This window comes from Taurulus bubalis (genome assembly GCF_910589615.1).
Source record: "Taurulus bubalis genome assembly, chromosome: 1".
In the NCBI taxonomy this organism is placed as follows: domain Eukaryota; kingdom Metazoa; phylum Chordata; class Actinopteri; order Perciformes; family Cottidae; genus Taurulus; species Taurulus bubalis.
In genome coordinates this window covers 44,110,603-44,129,594 of record NC_136589.1, presented here as the reverse complement: position 1 = coordinate 44,129,594, position 18,992 = coordinate 44,110,603, and the positions used below count along the sequence as shown (strand labels likewise).

At 45.7% G+C, this 18,992-nt stretch overlaps 1 protein-coding gene across 8 annotated transcripts in view; it reads right to left on the bottom strand.

The window, feature by feature from the left end:
• The window catches only part of dlg1b (discs large MAGUK scaffold protein 1b), a gene marked incomplete at its 5' end in the record, with an annotated part of 66,237 nt that overhangs the window by 19,874 nt on the left and 27,371 nt on the right, over nucleotides 1–18,992 (bottom strand). For 4 of the 8 annotated variants that reach the window (XM_079220797.1, XM_079220798.1, XM_079220799.1 and 1 more), the window contains 5 exons: nucleotides 6,211–6,380; nucleotides 8,192–8,316; nucleotides 8,961–9,011; nucleotides 9,120–9,173; nucleotides 18,501–18,647. In XM_079220797.1, coding sequence (XP_079076923.1) covers nucleotides 6,211–6,380; nucleotides 8,192–8,316; nucleotides 8,961–9,011; nucleotides 9,120–9,173; nucleotides 18,501–18,647 — 547 coding nt within the window. Of the gene's footprint in view, nucleotides 1–6,210; nucleotides 6,381–8,191; nucleotides 8,317–8,960; nucleotides 9,012–9,119; nucleotides 9,174–9,458; nucleotides 9,521–17,849; nucleotides 18,013–18,475; nucleotides 18,648–18,992 lie in introns of all 8 variants that reach the window. The other 4 variants (XM_079220793.1, XM_079220794.1, XM_079220795.1 and 1 more) reach the window with 4 other exon arrangements.

The following is an 18,992-nucleotide window of genomic DNA, read 5'->3' as shown; positions in this document are numbered from 1 at the left end:
CACATATGCCTACCAAGTTTCATACATGTAGGTCAACCGTAATGCTGGGGCGACTTAAATTAATAGTTGTAGAGGGTGCTATCGAGCTGAAGTGCAATTTTGAAGCATTAAAATCGAAACACAAAACATCAAAAGCTTTGGGGGCTGGCATCATGAAAGTCTTATATTAGTGTAGAAGTAATTTGATGTTGATCTGATTGACCTACTAAGAGAAGCAATAGTATAGAACATTTTACTTCCTGTTGCCATTAGGTGGCGCTTTGACTCTAATTAAAAATTAGACTGCACATGTCTTCAGGCCTGGAGTCTCATCAAACATGTGAAACCTGGAAAGGATCTTATCATGTGGAGTCGAGTTAAATCGGTTTATTCGTTCACGGCGAAGGATCAAACTTCCGCGATGCTCCGACTCGACGCTGTTCAACGGATCCTTACAATCTTCAATGTGATGCATTATCAATGTCTTAGGTCTCTTCCGACGCATTTTGAGAGGGATCTGAATAATCTGTGAGGAGCACGGTATACAAGTAGAAAACATGTAGCCTGTTGCCTCTAGGTGGCGCTATGACTAGGATTAAAAATTATGATATGGATGTCTTCAGGGTTAGGAGGTCATGACATATGAGAAATATGGAGCAGATTACATCATGTACGGCCGAGTTAAAGCAACTTCCATTTTCATGGTGAATATTTTTAATCTTTTGATAACTTTTCCCTGCAAAGGTCTCAGCATCATATCAATCGGATTTAATCTCTAGGAGGAGTTTGTTATTAGCGCCCCCTAGTGTTTGAATATTATGAAAAAATTAGGGTACGTTAAGGAATGCCATGTGGATATATGCTACACATTTTGTGAACATAGGTCAAGCGATTTGGAAGTTATGTTTATTTATGTATTAAGCCACGCGCCTTATGAATTCATTGGTCCCCATCTTCTCAACACAATGAGATATCAACAAGCTTTTGATCACTTTTCATCACATCGAACCAATAATGACCCACAGTTTTGTAAGAATCGTTTAGGAGTTGGCAAAAATTAGTTTTTTTTACTAAATTCAAAACGGCGGGAAATCCAATTAGGCGCATTTTTGTTCCATGATTAACTTTTTTGTAGACCAAACCCACCGGACATGTGTGCCAAATTTCAAGTCAATCTGTAATAGGTAGTAAAGATTGATAGCTTTCACAACTAAAGGGGGCGCTATCAAGCTATTTATTCCGACCTTTGTCCCTCACCCCAATCAGATAGGTATTTTTGCCAAGTCGGATTGGTGTGGAAATTTTGAATAATGTAGGTTTAGCCCAAACACCTCTTTTACCCACACAGACGGAAAAAAACATTGGAAGAAAAATAGGTCTCCGCTCTGACTACGTCATGTTGATAATAATAAACATTAGTAGAACAATAGGTCCTCCGCGCTGACTACAACAGTGCTGATAATAAACATTAGTAGAATAATAGGCCCTCCGCTCTGACTACGTCAAGTTGATAATAATAAACATTAGTAAAACAATAGGTCCTGCGCTCTGACTACATCAGTGTTGATAATAATAATAAACATTAGTTTAGGTCCTCAATAGAACAATAGGTCCTCCACTCTGACGGAAATTTTAAGAAATTTTGAAAATGTGGCTACTACTGCCGTAAGACGTCGCAATATATATACATTATCGGTAGTGAGATGTGTTATTAAGGTTATTGAGGTACATATACATGCCAACATTAGCTGTGAGGGCTTGATGGTGTAAATATGAATGGGAAAGCACTTTGCTGCAACATATCACGTGATTACATAAATTAATTCAATACAATAATCCTCATTTGAGCTTTATGTTAAGATACAGTTAATTCATGGGGCTTTTATTTTGAAAGGGAAGACAGAAAGACAGACAGGTAGACAGACAGGAGGTTGTTACAATGCCTTTGACTGAATATCTCCAAGTCATATGTGTGTGCAGTTCTGTGACAGACAGGTCGAACTGTCCTTAGGCCCCGCCCCCTCATATTATCACAGTCGATCGCCCCTCGCAAATCATTTTCTCGCTTTCTTCCCGTGAAGAAACTATTATAGCTCCCTCAGTTTATCTTGGCTAGCTTGGATTTTCTGCTTAACAGTTCACAGACGAACCGTTAAGGACACGTCGCCGAACGCAGTTCCTGGCTCTAGTCTGGATTTGCTGGGTAAGTACTTCGTGAGAAGTATATTTAGACACTACATAGTATTTAGGCAGTGTCTGCGTCAAGGCGAGCTGTTCCCCCGACTACCCGGTGTTTGTTTACCGGTGTCGTCGGTGACTGTGTAACTTTATTATCTCTGGCTAACGCGTTACGGCGAGCCTACCAGGTCTCGGTTAGCATTTGTTTGCTAGTCGAGCCGAGTGCCCGGAGTTCTGCTAACGTGTCACGACGAGCGAACTCTCACGGCGCACTATTAGCGGGCTAAACCCCGTTTGCTATAGCAATTCAACGTCAGGCTAACGCTAAGTGCGGCTAATTGTTCATATATTTCCCTTCCTTCTCAGTTGCCATGTCGACCGCTACCCCCACCAAAGGGTCGGAACCGAAGGCAAAAGAGGCTGCATCCCGCCTGTGCCCTGCGTCATGCGGGGCATCCATCTTGGGCAGGGACCCTCACCCGATGTGCATAGCATCCATGGGCGCTAAACACGCTCAGACATCGCTGGCGGACCCACAGTCATGTCTGCACTGTGCGTCAATGGAGAAGGTCCTGGAAAGGAGGCTCAGAGTAGCGGTATCCCCTAAGCAGGACCCGTGCCTGTCGGGAACCGCCCCAAGAGCCACGATCTGCACACATCTGCCGCGAGCCTCTTTGAGCTGGGCGGACATGATGGACGCTGAGTCCCCGGATATGCCTCCAATTTTCGAGGAGCTCCTCGAACTGGAGCCGGGTGTTGAGGACGCAGAGGGCGATGCTAACTCTGACCTCCTCAACATGGACGACATGGATGATGAGGAGGATGACTCCACATTTCCTGTCCAGCTGTCCAGACCCCCTAGTGCATCCGAAGTTGCTCCCCCAGGGGACAGCAACTTGCATGAAGTCTGCAAGCGAGCCGCGTCCAAGTTGGGCATACAATGGCCAGCAGCCCAAGATGCTACAGCAGGGGATAGAGAAAGATTGGAGGAAATTGAAAGCTCTATAAATCAAAACCAATTCTGGGAAATGTTAAATACATTGAGCACAGCAAAACCACAGGCATTACCAATTCGAGATGGTGACATTTGGAAATCACACTTTGAAAATCTTTATAAAGACATTCAACCAAATGAAATGAATTCAAACCACAAAAGTATTCAAGAAAAAAAAAACTGCAAACACTAGAATTGAGAATTAAAAACAATCAGAACCCGCTTGACTTCCAAATCACATTGGAAGAATTGATGGAAAAAATAAAATGCATCAAAACTAAAAAAGCTTGTGGTCCCGACAGCATTAAAAATTAAATGCTTCAAAACATCACTCCTGCAATGCAGAGCGCTGTCCTCAAGCTGTTTAACACAGTGCTGGGTTCAGGCTGCTTTCCTGACATCTGGTGTGAGGGGCTGATTTCTCCAATCTATAAAAGTGGAGATAAATTATACCCCAATAATTCCCGAGGCATCTGTATTAGCAGCTGCCTGGGGAAGTTATTTGGCAGTATCATAAATAATAGAATCTTAGATTATCTGGACCAACACGAAATCCTTAGTAAAACTCAAATTGGCTTTCTCCCAAAACGCCGTACCACCGATCATCTTTATACCCTTCACACGCTCATCCAGAAGCATGTACACCAAACCAATGGACAAATATTTGCTTGTTTTATTGATTTTAAGAAAGCATTTGATTCAATTAGGCATAAAGGACTATATTACAGACTTCTACAATCTGGCATTGGAGGAAAAGTCTATGACATTATAAAATCTATATATTTGAATATTAAGTGTGCTGTAAAAATAGGAGAAAGACGCACTGACTTCTTCACCCAAAGAAGAGGTGTTCGTCAGGGCTGCAATCCGAGTCCAACACTCTTCAACATCTACATCAATGATCTGGCAGTGCAGCTGGACCAGAGTGCCGCCCCAGGCCTCTGGCTCCTCGACAGAGAGTTGAAGCCTCTGTTCTATGCAGACGACCTGGTGCTGTTGTCCCCCACAAAGCAGGGACTCCAACAGCAGCTAGACCTGCTGGAGGACTACTGTCAGAACTGGGCCCTGGCAGTAAACCTAAAGAAGACTCACATTATGATCTTCCAAAAAAGGCCCAGATGTCAGGAAAGCAAACACCATTTTACTTTAGGAAACACACCCATAACACACACAATGAGCTACACTTACCTGGGTCAGACTATCACAGCCTCAGGGAGTTTCAGCCTGACAGTGAATGCACTAAAAGAGAAGGCCAGAAGAGCCCTCTATGCAATTAAAATAAAATGTTATAACATCCAAATTCCAATCAAAATCTGGTGTAAGATTGTTGATAGTGTAATCCAGCCCATTGCGCTGTATGGTAGTGAAGTTTGGGGTCCACTCAGTCACCATAGCTACACTCAATGGGACAAATACCTCACAGAAGCCCAGAGTTCTGCAGAATGATCCTCAACGTTCAAAGAAAGACACCAACAAATGCATGTAGGGCAGAATTAGGCAGATATCCCCTTATAATAAACATCCACAAACGAGCACTCAATTTTTTGGAATCACATTCAAACAAACTCATAAGACACCCTCCATGTTAAAGCCCTCAGAAGCCAAGAGCTGAACCCAGAAAAGAGTCTCCTGAGTCAGTTGGTGCTGAGACTAACTTCTACCCAGCAGAACCAGTCTCACACCAACACTGCTCTCCAAACACCAGTCAACGCAATTATAAAGGCAAGCAAAGAAACATATTTGGAACATTGGAAAAAAAAAACTGCAAGTCAAAGTAGATTAGAATGTTATCTGGCCCTAAAACGAAATTATGAATTGGCAGAATACCTGTCTTTTGTCAGGGGTAAGAAGCAGAGACAGACCCTGACCAGGTACAGGCTCACCAACCACCAATTAGCTATGGAGAAAGTTGTGAATGTGACTTAATGTTGACCACAGTGTGTCACGGCCTGCACGCCTGTTAGCCTGTTGGCAGTTAGCCTGTTGGCAGCTAGCCTGTTGGCAGCTAGCCTGTTGGCAGCTAGCCTGTTGGCAGCTAGCCTGTTAGCAGTTAACCTGATAGCTTGTCAAGTCATATTCCTCCAATGAGCGGTGTGATGTAGTGATGTGTCCTTTCGTGTCGCGGCTTCGATGCGCGTGTCGAGTAATCAGGTAGATTTTGGTGAAGCGCGTATCGAGGCTTGTGTCGATGACGTATGTGGTGACGTTCGAAGCCTCGCGAGCCGGCCGTACCATGTGACTGATTCAGAAAATGGTTTGTGGGTTTGCCGTGCGATTTGAAATATAAGGGGCAGCGAAACTCAATGGATTTCCCCCTTCCTCTCTGTACCCAGCTTCATGTGTGCCTGTGAAAGGGTATTTTATGAAGCAGGCAAAATAGTCTCAAAAAGCCCAGCACTGTGGAAAAGTTCTTATTTTTACTTTAAAAAAATTGGACACATCAACATGGACTAGCGGAGCCGAGGCTCGAAACACCGATCCTCTGACTGAAAGTCGGATATTCTAACCACTGACAGTCACATCACAACCCTCTCCCAATTGGTTTCGAGTTTTGATTTTGCCCCCCCCAATATATCATAAAGATAGACACAATATGAATAAGTTAATAATTGATGTATTGGCGTCACAAACATAATTTATTCAATTTAAAGCTTCACACACCAAAGCCATGGTGTCGTTATGATCACTCTGCCTGTTTTACATCTAGTGTCCACTTGGTGGCGCAGTAGAGCAAATTAAGCTTCATGAAGCTCCGGTACATGAGCGAACCAATTGGATGGAAAGCTTCAATGCTTCAGGAAGCTTCATCTCGCCATCACTAGTGTGATGTATCTATGACACCATCAACAGGTGCTTTGTCATCGCTGCAAACAATGCTCTATCCATGACGCACGCACGCATGTGGCTTGCTGCAGGGGTCTATGACCCCTTGCAGCTGAGCCACACTTAATAAACATTAGTAGAACAATCGGGCCCTGATGATAATCACGGGGCCCCGAGGGGTTTCCCCAAAGCTCGATCCACGCCACCTGAACGCTCCACTAAAGCCTCTCGGTCACCTTTGGGTCCTTTCACCAGTTTGAGCTCCATCACTTTTTCAGAGGCGGGTTTCCTCCGCCGGACGTAGAGCCGGACCAGAGAGCCGGCCTCCTTCAGGGCCTCCACGGCTCGGCTGTGGGTCACGTCCCGGACGTCCGCCTCGTTGACTCTCAGGATGACATCGTTGACCCTGAAACGCAGGAAAGTACAACTTCAGCAGGTCAACGCCATGAAGGAGGGAAACTACGACAAAAACACCCTCTAAAGCGGTAAATTGACCGGTTCTGTCCTCCATCGATGACATCATTGTGAGTGTTGAAGGAGCTGCTACATTGTTAGCGTAGCCTAGCACCGATGACACCAGTCTCCATTCAGAAAACAAGCATTTTAAAAGAGGTTCGCTTGTCGTTTAAAAGACAAAACTAACAAAACATGAAATCTGACTTCCTACTAATCTGCATCATTATGAAGTCATTTCTGCATCGTTTTTATCCATTTATTGTAATTAAATCACAGCTAAAAAGTTCATTTTGGGTTCATACAGCTGCAGTGAACCAGCCGACGTGCATCAGACAACGCATTCAATTTACTGAATGAACTTATTCTAGCGCTTAAAGAACCCTGGTGTTCATTTTTCATCACCACTTGGGCGGATTGATACGCAGTTAATCAAGAAATAGTTCCAGCATGTTAAACTCTTTAAAACAAGTTCCATCCAAAGTACAATAAAATAAAAGTGTTCCAACTCTGTACTAATTTTACTGCTTTTATTTGTATTCTAGGGTTTTATTTCAATGCCACTATATTCACATCATGTTGTATTTGTTCATGTTTTCACGCTGGTGAGTTTTGTAGCTTTCTTTCTTATTAAAAGACACGTGCCACTTTTATTGTATAATATATACTTGTTTTAAAGTAGTTATCTGTTTGTTGTTTACCATATTCATCTATTATTGCACCTTTCACCTCGTCACATATGTGTAACGTACAAATAAACGACTCTGCTTCTGAAGCGTAAATGTTTCATGTCCGAACAAAAGCAACCGTCGTCTTCTCTTCTCCGCCGGGAAGCGACCCGAGCTTTCAGCCGGACACATGAGCCTCCCTGCCGACGGAGGGACCACCGCACAGGGCTGTGAGGGGTGAGCTGGATCAGATGCATGAACGATGGAGTGAAGGGGACAGGGCGCTGCAGGAGATTGTGGGTAACGGACACTACCCGTTTTAGAAGTAAGGTTGAATGAGGTACTTCTACATACTCTGTGTATTACTACACTAGGACTAACCCTGCCCTGGTTTCTTTTCATTATTTGTATTTATCTATTCATTTCATTTCCTATAACTTTTATTTTATTGTATTATTATTTATGTACAAATGTTTTCTCCCTCGTATTCATATTCTGTTGTGTGTACATATGTATATTTATTTATATTTAGATGTATATTTACTATTTGCTCAATGATTATTATTGCTTTTTTTGTAGCTTTTTTTTTTGAGGTCTCATGTCAAGGACCGTTCTGGCGAATAAATAAAAAAAGTCTTGGCTTCATTTAAATTATTTGCACTTCTCTACCCGGCTGACGGGGAGCTGAAGCCGTTACCTCCGCTCTCTTCAAACACACCAGACTCCATTCACAAAACCAGTGATTTAAGCTGTGGGAACACAGGAGTGAACACACTCCATTGGTTAGTTAGTGCGTTGAGTGACTTCTGTGCTTTAGAGGGTTGGTTTGAATTCACTAAACTCACACGTCAACACAAACCAACGACCCGATGGAGGCAGCGGTCGACCAGCAGCTCCTGTGTTCCCACAGCTTAAATCACTGGTTTTGTGAATGGAGTCTGGTGTGTTTGAAGATAGGGAGACGAACTGTCTAAAGCAGTGACAGCAGTACATGGCTGTGTGCTTCTCCATCTACTGGAGACAACACACCGCCTGGGTAACTGCCCCTTTAAGTAACACACACACACACACACACACACACACACACGTGACTCACCTGAGCCGTCCGTCCTGCGCGGCGGCTCCTCCAGGTATGACCTTGGTGATGAAGATGCTGGGGTCTTCTCCGATGTGCGGGTTGTCCGTGCCGCCGGCGATGCTGAAGCCCAGGCCCGAGTTCCCCTGCACCCGTCGACCAATCACAGGAGAGCATGCGTTAACCAGGAAACTAACTCCTCCCATCTTTTAAGTCCCCTCAGAGATCCTGAACTCTGAGAACCAGCTGACGAGCCTCCTAAACATCTTACTTTAAACTTTAAATACATTTAAAATACTACACTTCATTAAAATGTTAGCATTGTTTTGCTGCTGTTGTAGAAAATCTGAACTTCCTGCACATTTCACAATAAAAGCCTCCCGGGGAAAGGAAGGGCTTATTAATAAGCTTTTGAGCTGTGAAGTATTCAGATCATCCGCTGCAGTACTTATAAGTACTAATACCACGCGGTAAAAGTAGTAATAATTCATACTTGATAACAAGACGTTTTATATCAGATTGAAACGCTTAAGGGGAAATTGTTTGTGTCATGGCTAGAGGGTCGGTCTTCACCCCGCCGGGAAACAGGAAGTGACGCGTGTCAGAGAGGCGGGGCTTCAGCATCCTTCCTCAAAGTATAAATTAAGAATGCAGAAAACACAGCACGAATACTTTTTTCACAACTATAATCTCACTAATTCTCAGGTTTTTCTCATAATTCCCGCGAGAAAACTATTAAACTTTCTAAATGAAGTAAAAGTACACAAGTATCCGCTGAGGAGCTTCTTACCCGTTCCAAAGTGATCTCCTCGTACTCAAAGTCAGCCTCCGAACCGTTCACCTAAACACACACACACACACACACACACACACACACACACACACAGTCAGTATCAGCTCCATGTAGTCGAAGTACACATGAAGTACATGAAGGTCGTAGTAAACTCACATAAGGGGGCGTGTCCAGACTGTCTGTGTTGACCACCACGGGGGGAGGGTTGGCCTGAGGGGAGAACACATCTTCATCATCACCACCATCCTCGTCCTTCTAGCTTTTTAAAGGAAGTAGTAACTCTCCGCCCCGGGGGGAGGAGCCAGATGGGAGGGGCCTTACATGAGGGGGAGGGACCATACAGGAGTGGGAGGGGCCAGACAGGCTGTTATCTGTCTCTCATCTGCTCGCTTCAGCCGGAAGCTAAACGCTTACACGACGAAGGACGAGCGTGATAATGAAAACAAGAGGAACGCGGGGAAGGGGAAATACCAACAAACAAACAAACAAATAAACCTGTGACGTCGGAGGGATGACGGCGGTCTCAGCTGCGATTGGCGAGACTATATTAAAAGGTTCTTGTATAGGGACACGATGAAGAATTTGTAGATAAAATATTTGATTAATATATCAGATCTTTCACTTCAGTAAAAGCAGTAATACCACAGAGTAAAAATACTAGCAAGTACTACTCAATTATTCTCAAGTAAAAATACTACAGTACCCGTTTCAGTCAGAGTTGAAGAAGTAAACCTTCTGCAGAACAACAGATATTAAATTGTTTGTTCAGCATAAACGATTCCAACAGCTTTAATCAGGAGGAAATAGCGCTTGAATAATCAGGAGGAAGGAGCCCTTGAATAATCAGGAGGAGGGAGCGCTTGATTTATCAGGAGGAAGGAGCGCTTGATTTATCAGGAGGAAGGAGCGCTTGATTTGGTCGCCTGTCATCTTGTTCTCAGACGGTTTACATTTTAACCGGATGAAGGATTTTAGGCGTCAGGGAAACAAGCTCAGCTGACGTGAGCGAGCACTGAAGACTACAACTCCCATGATGCCACGTTGAGAGACCTCGAGTGGCCGAAAAAGTAAATCTCTACAAATCGAGATTAAAACATACTCAAATATCTCCTTTAGATCGAAGACCGCATACTATTCATTCTCGTTATTTACAAATGACTTGTCTGCCTTGTTATTTATTAAAAGAGAAAAATATGAAAAAGCTAAATGAGTGAGTCTCGCAAAAGGGAAGTGACCTCTGTTACGCAACATGGCCGGGTGGAGCCGGGGCAGGAAGGCCAGCAGCCGCTAAAATTAGCCCGCGCACGTCGACCGCATCGATCAGGCAGCCCTACTTCTGGAGGGGGCGGGGCTTAACGGTTTAGCCCTGCTTCTGGAGGGGGCGGGGCTCAACGGCTCCCCAAAGAATACAAACCGGTGTGATGATCCAGAAGACTTATTTTAACCATCGTCCAATTTTTTCTTCATTAAAAAACACAGAATTCAGATGAGTAAATAACCGATAATCTATTTATATTCGTTCTTGGTGTTGATGAAGTGTAACAATGAGCTGTGAGGAAGTTAAACATCATAATTCATCTCTAATATCTATTTTATATTGATGTGAAAACATCTGGATTCTCGGTCAGATGCCTCCAACCTATGTTGTGCATCCTGGCTGACCCACTTGACCAGCCCAACCCTGTTATGTCATGACAAAACAAAACAATCCAAAACTGGAGCACAAAAACACTGCAAACACAGACGAGTAGCAGCTGCTGCCCTGCATACTATTTGAATTCTAGTAAACAACACGGAAAATTCAGCACAAATATAAAAAGTGTTTTCAGCGTTAGCTGCAGCAGCTAGCTCCACCAGCAAGTCCGTTTCTCAGGCTTCAGCCTGAGATTCTAGGTTCTAGCTTCTTCTTCTCTGGTTGACAGAAGTCAGGCTGCCCCACTGACCAATTACATGTCAATGGTCACACTGGGCCACTGACCAATCATACATCTACGCCATTTCGCAGGCGCTGCACGTCAAAGAATACACCCAGCTTGTCTATCAACCACAGCGTCCACTCTCTGTGTACTTTAATCTGCAAAGGCTTAAACTGCTTTGCTGACAGAGACACAGGAGGAAAAAATCTGATTGGATGAAGCTCTCCTTAAATATTCACGCTTCATATCATATTGCTGACACACACACACACACAAACGAGAGACGCAATACTACAATCGGACTACTTTCTCAGAGTACTACCCGCTTCGGCCTCAGACTCGTCACGTCTCTCTCTCTCAGAGAGGAAGCGGATCACAGGAGGCGTGTCCCGGCTAAAGGAGGTACCTGGCTGAAGGAGAAGGGCACCCAGGGGACCTCGGGCCGGCCGGCCGCCTTGGCCGTGCTCCGGCTCGGGCTCTTCTTCACGCTGTCACGCAGGTTGAGGAAGCGGCTGCGAGCTCGACAGGACGCCGGAACGGTGCGGGCGGCGAAGGAGGACAGGGACGCAGCCACAGCGTGCTGCTGCCGGTGGAGCTCGATGGCGTGCTGCCGGTGGAGCGGATGGAGGCGGGCGATGGACTCCTGCAGGTCGACACCGACCCGCGGGGGCGGCTTCTTCTCGGCGCCGTTGACGGACCCGGACGGGAAGTCCTGCCGGGGGAAGTGAGCGGTCATCGCTCCGGATGAGGATGGAGTCCTTGTTGCGGTGTCGGTGCGACGGCAGCTGATCCAAACTCAACCCACTCACTCCACCGGCGGAGCACTCCCCTAGCCCCGCCCCCTCACAACCCCCTGTGACACAATCCCTCTCCGGTCTTCTCCCATTCTGCTGTCAATCAATGGGCTTGAGAGAGAGAGGCGGCTCCGCTCGCTGCATGAATAATCAATGTTGACCCCGTGCAGGGGGTGTGTATGTGTTTCTGTGTGTGTGTGTGTGTGTGTGTGTGTGTGTGTGTGTGTGTATGCCAGGGGCATCGTTAGGCCTGTTTTAGGGGCCCTAAAAATAAATTAAACTAATGTTTCTCACATGGACAAATTATTTATAACTAACATGCGCATGTGTGTTCTGGTTTGTATGTTTTCTCCCCCTTCAAATTACAATCCAATAGCTTATCATCATACTTAACGGTAGGGCACTAGGACCTTGGTGAGGCTGCTGCGCTGGGTTCCTCACTCTGCCAAGTAAAGTAAACTATACCAAGAAGTTTATCTCCAAGTAAACTATTCCAAGGAGTTTAGCTCACCAACTAAACAGCTGCAGCAGAAGAACACCATCGGGGTCTGGAAGGGCCTCAAGGCGATTTCTGGGTTCAAGGGGCCCAACCAACAGCCTGAGGGGGACCAAAAGTGGGTGAATGAGCTGAACTTATTTTTTAACAGATTTGACCAGCCATCCACCCCTCCCCTCACCCAGACCTCCCTGCTGCTGCAACCCCCCATCATCTGCACTCCCTGTGGATTATTGCCCCCCCCTCCACCCCTCCTACAGCACTCGGCTCCCCTTCACACCTCTCATATTCATACACAGCATCCCACCCCCCAGCGAGGAGGCGGTCCAAGGTGAGGAAGGCCACGGGTCCAGACGGCATTAGCTCAAGGCTCCTCAAATCCTGCGCAGACCAGTTGTGCGGGATAGCGGAGCACATCTTCAACTTGAGCTTAAGGCTGAGGAAAGTACCACAGCTTTGGAAGACGTCCTGCGCGATACCGATACCAAAGACCCCGCGGCCTAAGGACTTCAACAGCTACCGGCCGGTGGCGTTGACAGCCCACCTTATGAAGACCCTTGAGAGGCTGGTCCTTGCCCATCTCTGCCCCCTGGTGAGTTCATCCCTGGACCCACTTCAGTTCGCCTACCAGTCTGGCATCGGGTGGATGACGCCGTCATCTTCCTGCTGCAGAGATGCCTCTCTCACCTGGAAAAGGCTGGAAGCACTGTGAGAGTCATGTTCTTCTCCAGCGCCTTCAACACCATCCAGCCTTTTACTTCTGAGGGACAAGCTGGAGCAGACCGGGGTGGACCACCACCTGACTGCATGGATCCTGGACTACCTCACCAACCGTCCACAGTATGTGAGGATACGGGAGTGTGAGTCAGATCGGGTGTCCTGCAGCACGGGAGCCCCACAAGGAACCGTTCTGGCTCCATTCCTCTTCTCCATTTATCGGACTTCAAACATAACTCTGCCAACTGCCACCTGCAAAAGTTCTCTGACGACTCTGCAATCGTCGGCCTCATCTCCGCCGATTATGACAGGTACTGGACATTGAGAAGTATCTGGGTGTTGAACAACAAACTGGACTGGTCCGACTACGCACACGCTCTCTACAAAAAGGGACAGAGCAGACTCTTTCTGCTGAGGAGACTGAGGTCTTTTGGGGTGCAGGGAGCACTCCTCAAGACCTTCTTTGACTCTGTGGTGGCATCAGCCATCTTTTATGGCGTGGTCTTCTGGTGCAGCAGCATCACTGCAGCTGACAGGAGGAGACTAAACAAACTGGTAAAGAAGTCCAGCAGCGTGCTGGGGCGACCTCTGGATATTGTGGAGGTGGTGGGGGACAGGAGGATGATGACGAAGCTCTCATCCATGATGAGCCACGCCTCCCACCCCATGCAGGACACTCTGGCAGCGCTGCACAGCTCCTTCAGTCACCGGCTGATTCACCCCTTGTGACTGATGGAGAGGTACCGCAAGTCCTTTCTTCCCGCTGCTGTCAGGCTGCACAACACACTGAGCTCCCAGTAAACCACTAACACTTTAATCACTTTGACACTTTATTCACCGTTTAATTCACTGTGGACACTTTAACTGCACTCATCCGTCTGTATATTTAATTTAAAATCGCTACTGTACTCTTACTGTTTTCACTACTGTTTTTACTATTTGACACTGAACTAGTTCATCTTTATCTCAGTGATAGTGTCCAAATGAGCATAAAATATCTCTGGTTTGTAAAAACTACTCAGACAACAAAATAGATGTAAATGTTGATCAAAATCTTATTCCCTTCTGCTCAAAATAAAACAACTCAAAAGTTGACACTGTCAGGTCCGTTCTCCATCCATTGGATTCATTGCAGAGGATATGAAAGCTAGTTTATCCGTCTTTCCTTTACAAGCAGGAACATTATTTCTCTCTCTTTATTTGAGAAAAGTTCATATTTGTGTCAAATTTCACTATGACCCTGACATTCTGTCTCCTGTGTTATCATATACTGAATGAATGCAAGCAAAATTACAGAGCAAAATCACACTCTTTTTGATTGAACCAGTCTATGAACTGAAACAATGGATATCAAAAAATTGCACGCACACATGCCGGTTACCTTGGGGCTAGGCACCCCCTTTCTTTGAATCCTAGAAACGCCACTGGTGTGTGTATGTGTGTGTGCATGTTTCTGTGTGCGTGTGCTTGTGATGAAGAGGAGCGTCTGATCTGTGCGTCTGCAGCTCCTCTTACAGGCCACACGGGGCAACACACCCATCGCCGGGTCACCAGCCAGAAAACACACAAACACACACACACACACACACACACACACACACACACACACACACACACACACACCCCGAGGATCCATATTAACAGAGAACGTTATCATTTACCTTCAGCCATATACATATTAAACTGTTGTCATGTTTCCAGCCTCTCCTCCTGTCACATGACTGTTGGCCAACAGAGCTTATCTGATGAAAGTGAATGGATTATTTTTATAGACATTTTAAAAGAGACGTGAAGGATAAAATGTTTGACGAAATATCAGAATTTAAAGCTTTTTCAGACTGAAGCATTTGTCACACATGATGCGTTCAAGGACCGTTGGAAATATGAAATCTAAATAACTATTTTTTTTTTTACAGATTCTGGCTGATAAACGTCGTCGCTTTGTCAATTGTTTCGTATCAAACATGCTTTTCAACCTGCAGGTTCTCAGTGTCACCATGAACACTGAAACAAGTTCCTGCTAGACACTAAAAAGCTCCTCCTCTTCTTCCTCCTCTTCCAAGTAAAAAGACAGAAGAAGAAGTCCAACTAAAAACTGCCAGTCTTAAACGACATGTTGATCACTGAGAGGAATAAACGGAGCTCCTCTCATCACGACGGAGACTGTGTGTGTGTGTGTGTGTGTGTGTGTGTATACGTGTGTGTGTCAGGAGCCCGGAGGTTGCTAGGCAACGCCGGGGAAGGCATGTGCTACTGCAGGGTTTCCTTTCCGTCTGCAAAGAACATGATGCTGCCGTTTATGCATCTGCATCTATATCAATCTATCTATATCATTCATATATATATATCTATATATACACACACACATACATACATACATACACACACACACACATGCCTCTCTCAGATTTATCTAAAAAGATCCCAGACGTAATAAATAAAGCGGCTGCGCTGCAGAAAGCTCTGGAAGGTTCCGGCTCTCAAAGCGGCCGCTGCATCGAGGTGGTGGGCGTTTCGCTAGAGGAGGACCAGATGTGTTGGGAGGTCCTGGGGGGTCTGCATGGATCCTGATCCACATGACGCAGCAGCAGCAACAACAACACACGACTCAGCGCCTCCTCACCTGGACTGAGCTGTACTTCCCCCTGGAGGAGGAGGAGGAGGAGGAGCGGTGCAGCCGCTTGGTTCTCCTCAGGGTGCCCATGATGCGGCGGCCCATCTTCTTGGCGTACCACACAGAGCTGAGCATGCTGCTGACACTACCTGCAGGCTGTGGGGCGGCAGAGGGGAAGCTGGAGAGCAGACGATGGGGGGAGGAGGAGGGAGGGGGCTCCTCTTCCTCCTCCTCCTCAGACACAAACGGGGGAGGCTGCAGAGATGGAGGAGCTTTGTGGAGGTGCTGCTTCCAGAAGCGAAGCGACGACACACACACCGAGGTCTTCCTCCTCTTCCTCCTCCCGGGGTCGTTATGAGCGGCGGCGCTCCGGGCTCGAGGAGAGGAAGAGGATGAGGAGGAGGATCAACCTGCCGAGGTGACGGAGCATTGCGGAGCAGCCGGTCGGTCACCTCCGACAGAGAGAGAGTTTAAAAAATAGTCCTCTTCTCTCACTGGAAAAACTCCTCCTCCTTCTTCCTCTTCCTCCCTCCCTCCTCCCTTTCCATCTTCTTCCTCCTTCTTCCTCCTCCTCCTCCTTCATCCTCTTCTTTTTTCCCCTCCTCCTTCATCCTCTTCTTCTTCCTTCTTCATCCTCTTCTTCCTCCTCCTTCATCCTCTTCTTCCTCCTCCCTCCCCCTCCTCCCTTATTCTTCCTACTCCTCAGTGGACTTGTTACAGCTGACCTCTGACCTCCTTCAGAGGAGAAACTCAGTAACGGACCGGACGTTTATTTCGAGGAGGTGATAAACAGGTTAGAAAAAAAAAAAAAATAAAAAAATCAAAAGTATAAAACTGATTTACTTCTGAAAAAGAATTGATGAAAACTGATATGTGATTAAATAACTAAAACAGCAATGTGCTTTTATTTCAAAACACAAATGTATTTGTGGATTTACTGACAAAAAGCATCTTTTTGGTTTACTTCATGAAGTGAGAGCCCTCCCCTTTGTCCCACATGGAGTTCCACAGGGTTCTGACCCGGGTCCTCTACTTTTACATCTTCACGGGTTATAAAAGAGTCAGAACCAAATCTGGGTTTTACAATCAACTCAGACGACCCATTGGAGACTTTTAGTCCAAACAAGGGTTTAATTTGAGTAATTAAAGAGGCAGTAACATTAGCAACACCGCTAACAGAGAACCAGCGGAGGTTCACTTCAGTTACATGATGATGCATTCAGGCTCTGCTTAGTGAAAATGAGTACTGGCTGAAGGTAAATGATAACATTCTCATGATGCGTTTAGGTGTAATCTAGTAAAATGTAGTGTTGGTGATGAACTAGAATAAATCCAGATGTTTTCACATGAATATAAAATAGATATTAGAGATGAATGATGATCCAGCGAGTAACGCAAACAAGGAAGTACGTTCCAGGGTTTCTCGGATATTTCCAGACGTTCCCGGCCGGGAAGAAGCTCCCGAATAATCCAGGATTTCCCTGAATATTGGAGGAGCGGCTGTAACTCCACTGGCTATAAATAGAGCCGGCCCGTCCTCCCAGCATGCTTTGCTGCAGCTGAGAGTGAAGTGTCGCGGAGATGAGAGGACGGAGAGGAGAGGAGGCGTTAGAGACGAGTCTTTGTTTTAAATAGACGATGAGCCGTAAATCTGTGCCTCACACTACACCTCCTCTCCTCCTCCTCCTCTTCTTCCTCTGCCACCTCCTCCTCCTCTTTTACTCAACCTCTGTGCGCTAGTACAACTTTGAGGTAGTTGTACTTCACTTCTTTTTCTTTTCATTGTATTTTGTACTACTACTACTACTCGGAGACAGAGATATTAGGATACTTTACAAACTAGGATTTCTGCACACAAAACATAAGAATAATATATTCATGCAGTTGAAACCACAAATCAATCAGTCTATTAATTAATAGGTCCTTCATCAAATGTGTTGTATTCGTACTACACTGTACCATAGTATAGTTAGTGTTATTAGTACTTTTACTGTTAAGAGTATTTTTAAACTTTTGTATTAGTATTTTTACACGATAATAGTACTTTTACACAGTGTGGTGGTAGTACTTTTAGTGTACGAGTATTTTTACAGTGTGGTATTACTATTTTTAGTGTAAGAGTATTTGTACACACTGGAAATAGTACTTTTACTGTAAAAATATTTTTACATTGTGGTAGTAGTACCACCTGGATCAGGGGTGGGGGTTTACCTGGATCGGGTGTTGGGGTCTACCTGGATCGGGTGTTGGGGTCTACCTGGATCGGGGGTGGGGGTCTACCTGGTTCGGGGGTGGGGGTCTACCTGGATCGGGGGTGGGGGTCTACCTGGATCGGGGGTGGGGGTCTACCTGAATTGGGGTTTACCTGGATCGGGGGGTAGGGCTTGGAGGAGCAGGAGAGGAGGGAGCGGTCCTCGCCGTGGGAACACAGGGTGGAGGACGTGGGGGAGGGGAGCTCCGGGAGGTTCTGCTGTCCTAAAGAACCGTCCAAGATGCACTCCAGAGACACTTCCTACGAGATACAAGGAGGAGGAAAGACGGAGACTCGCAAGGGTCAAAATACAGAAAAAGGCATAGCAGGAGAGACAGTTAAGGATGAGGAGGTGAGGATGAGAGGAGAGGGTGAGGATGAGGAGGTGGGGAGAGGAGGTGAGGACGAGAGGAGAGGGTGAGGATCCGTTGCATTATAATGTCGTTATCATCTGATTATTAGACTTAATTATTATATATATATATATATATATATATATATATTCTTAAAACACTTGCTTGATTATTTATTCACTTACTACATATATTACATTTATGATGATTGTGTTTTCCATGAAACTATATAACTATCAGTTTTATTAATTTGTATTAATAATATACATTTTAAATAGATTTTTTATTATAATATGAACTCAATAGTTATTGACCTATTAATTGTTGTTTGTTGGCTTTAGAACCAACAGGTCTGGGTCAAAGGGTTCCACGGGTTCCTGAGGAGACGCGTCCTACCTTCATGGGGGAGATGTGAGCGTGGGCCACGTATCCGTGCACGTTCTCGATCTGGGAAAGGCTCTTCTCGGCCACCTGGACCAGCTCCGGGCCCGCCGCCTCCTCCGTCAGCTGGGGGGACGAGTCCTCATCCTGGTGCCGGTACTTCTGGAGACAGGAAGCGACACAAAACAGCTTGTGAGACGGGTCTCCACCTTTCACTCAAGAAGCACTGTGGTTTGATATTTTCACCTAAAAGTGCAATCTTCCTTCCTTTTTTCCCCATTTCATATAAAGTCATTGCTATGGGAAATGGGACCACAAGTCCATCAGAAAGTATGTAATATCTATTCTCTTTTACATTTTACCTTCATTGAAAATGAGCACTGGCTGAAGGTAGATGAAAACTTCTCATGGTGCGTTCAGGCTCTGCTCAGTGAAAATGAGTACTGGCTGAAGGTAGATGATAACGTTCTCATAATGCGTTCAGGTCTAATCTAGTAATATTAGATA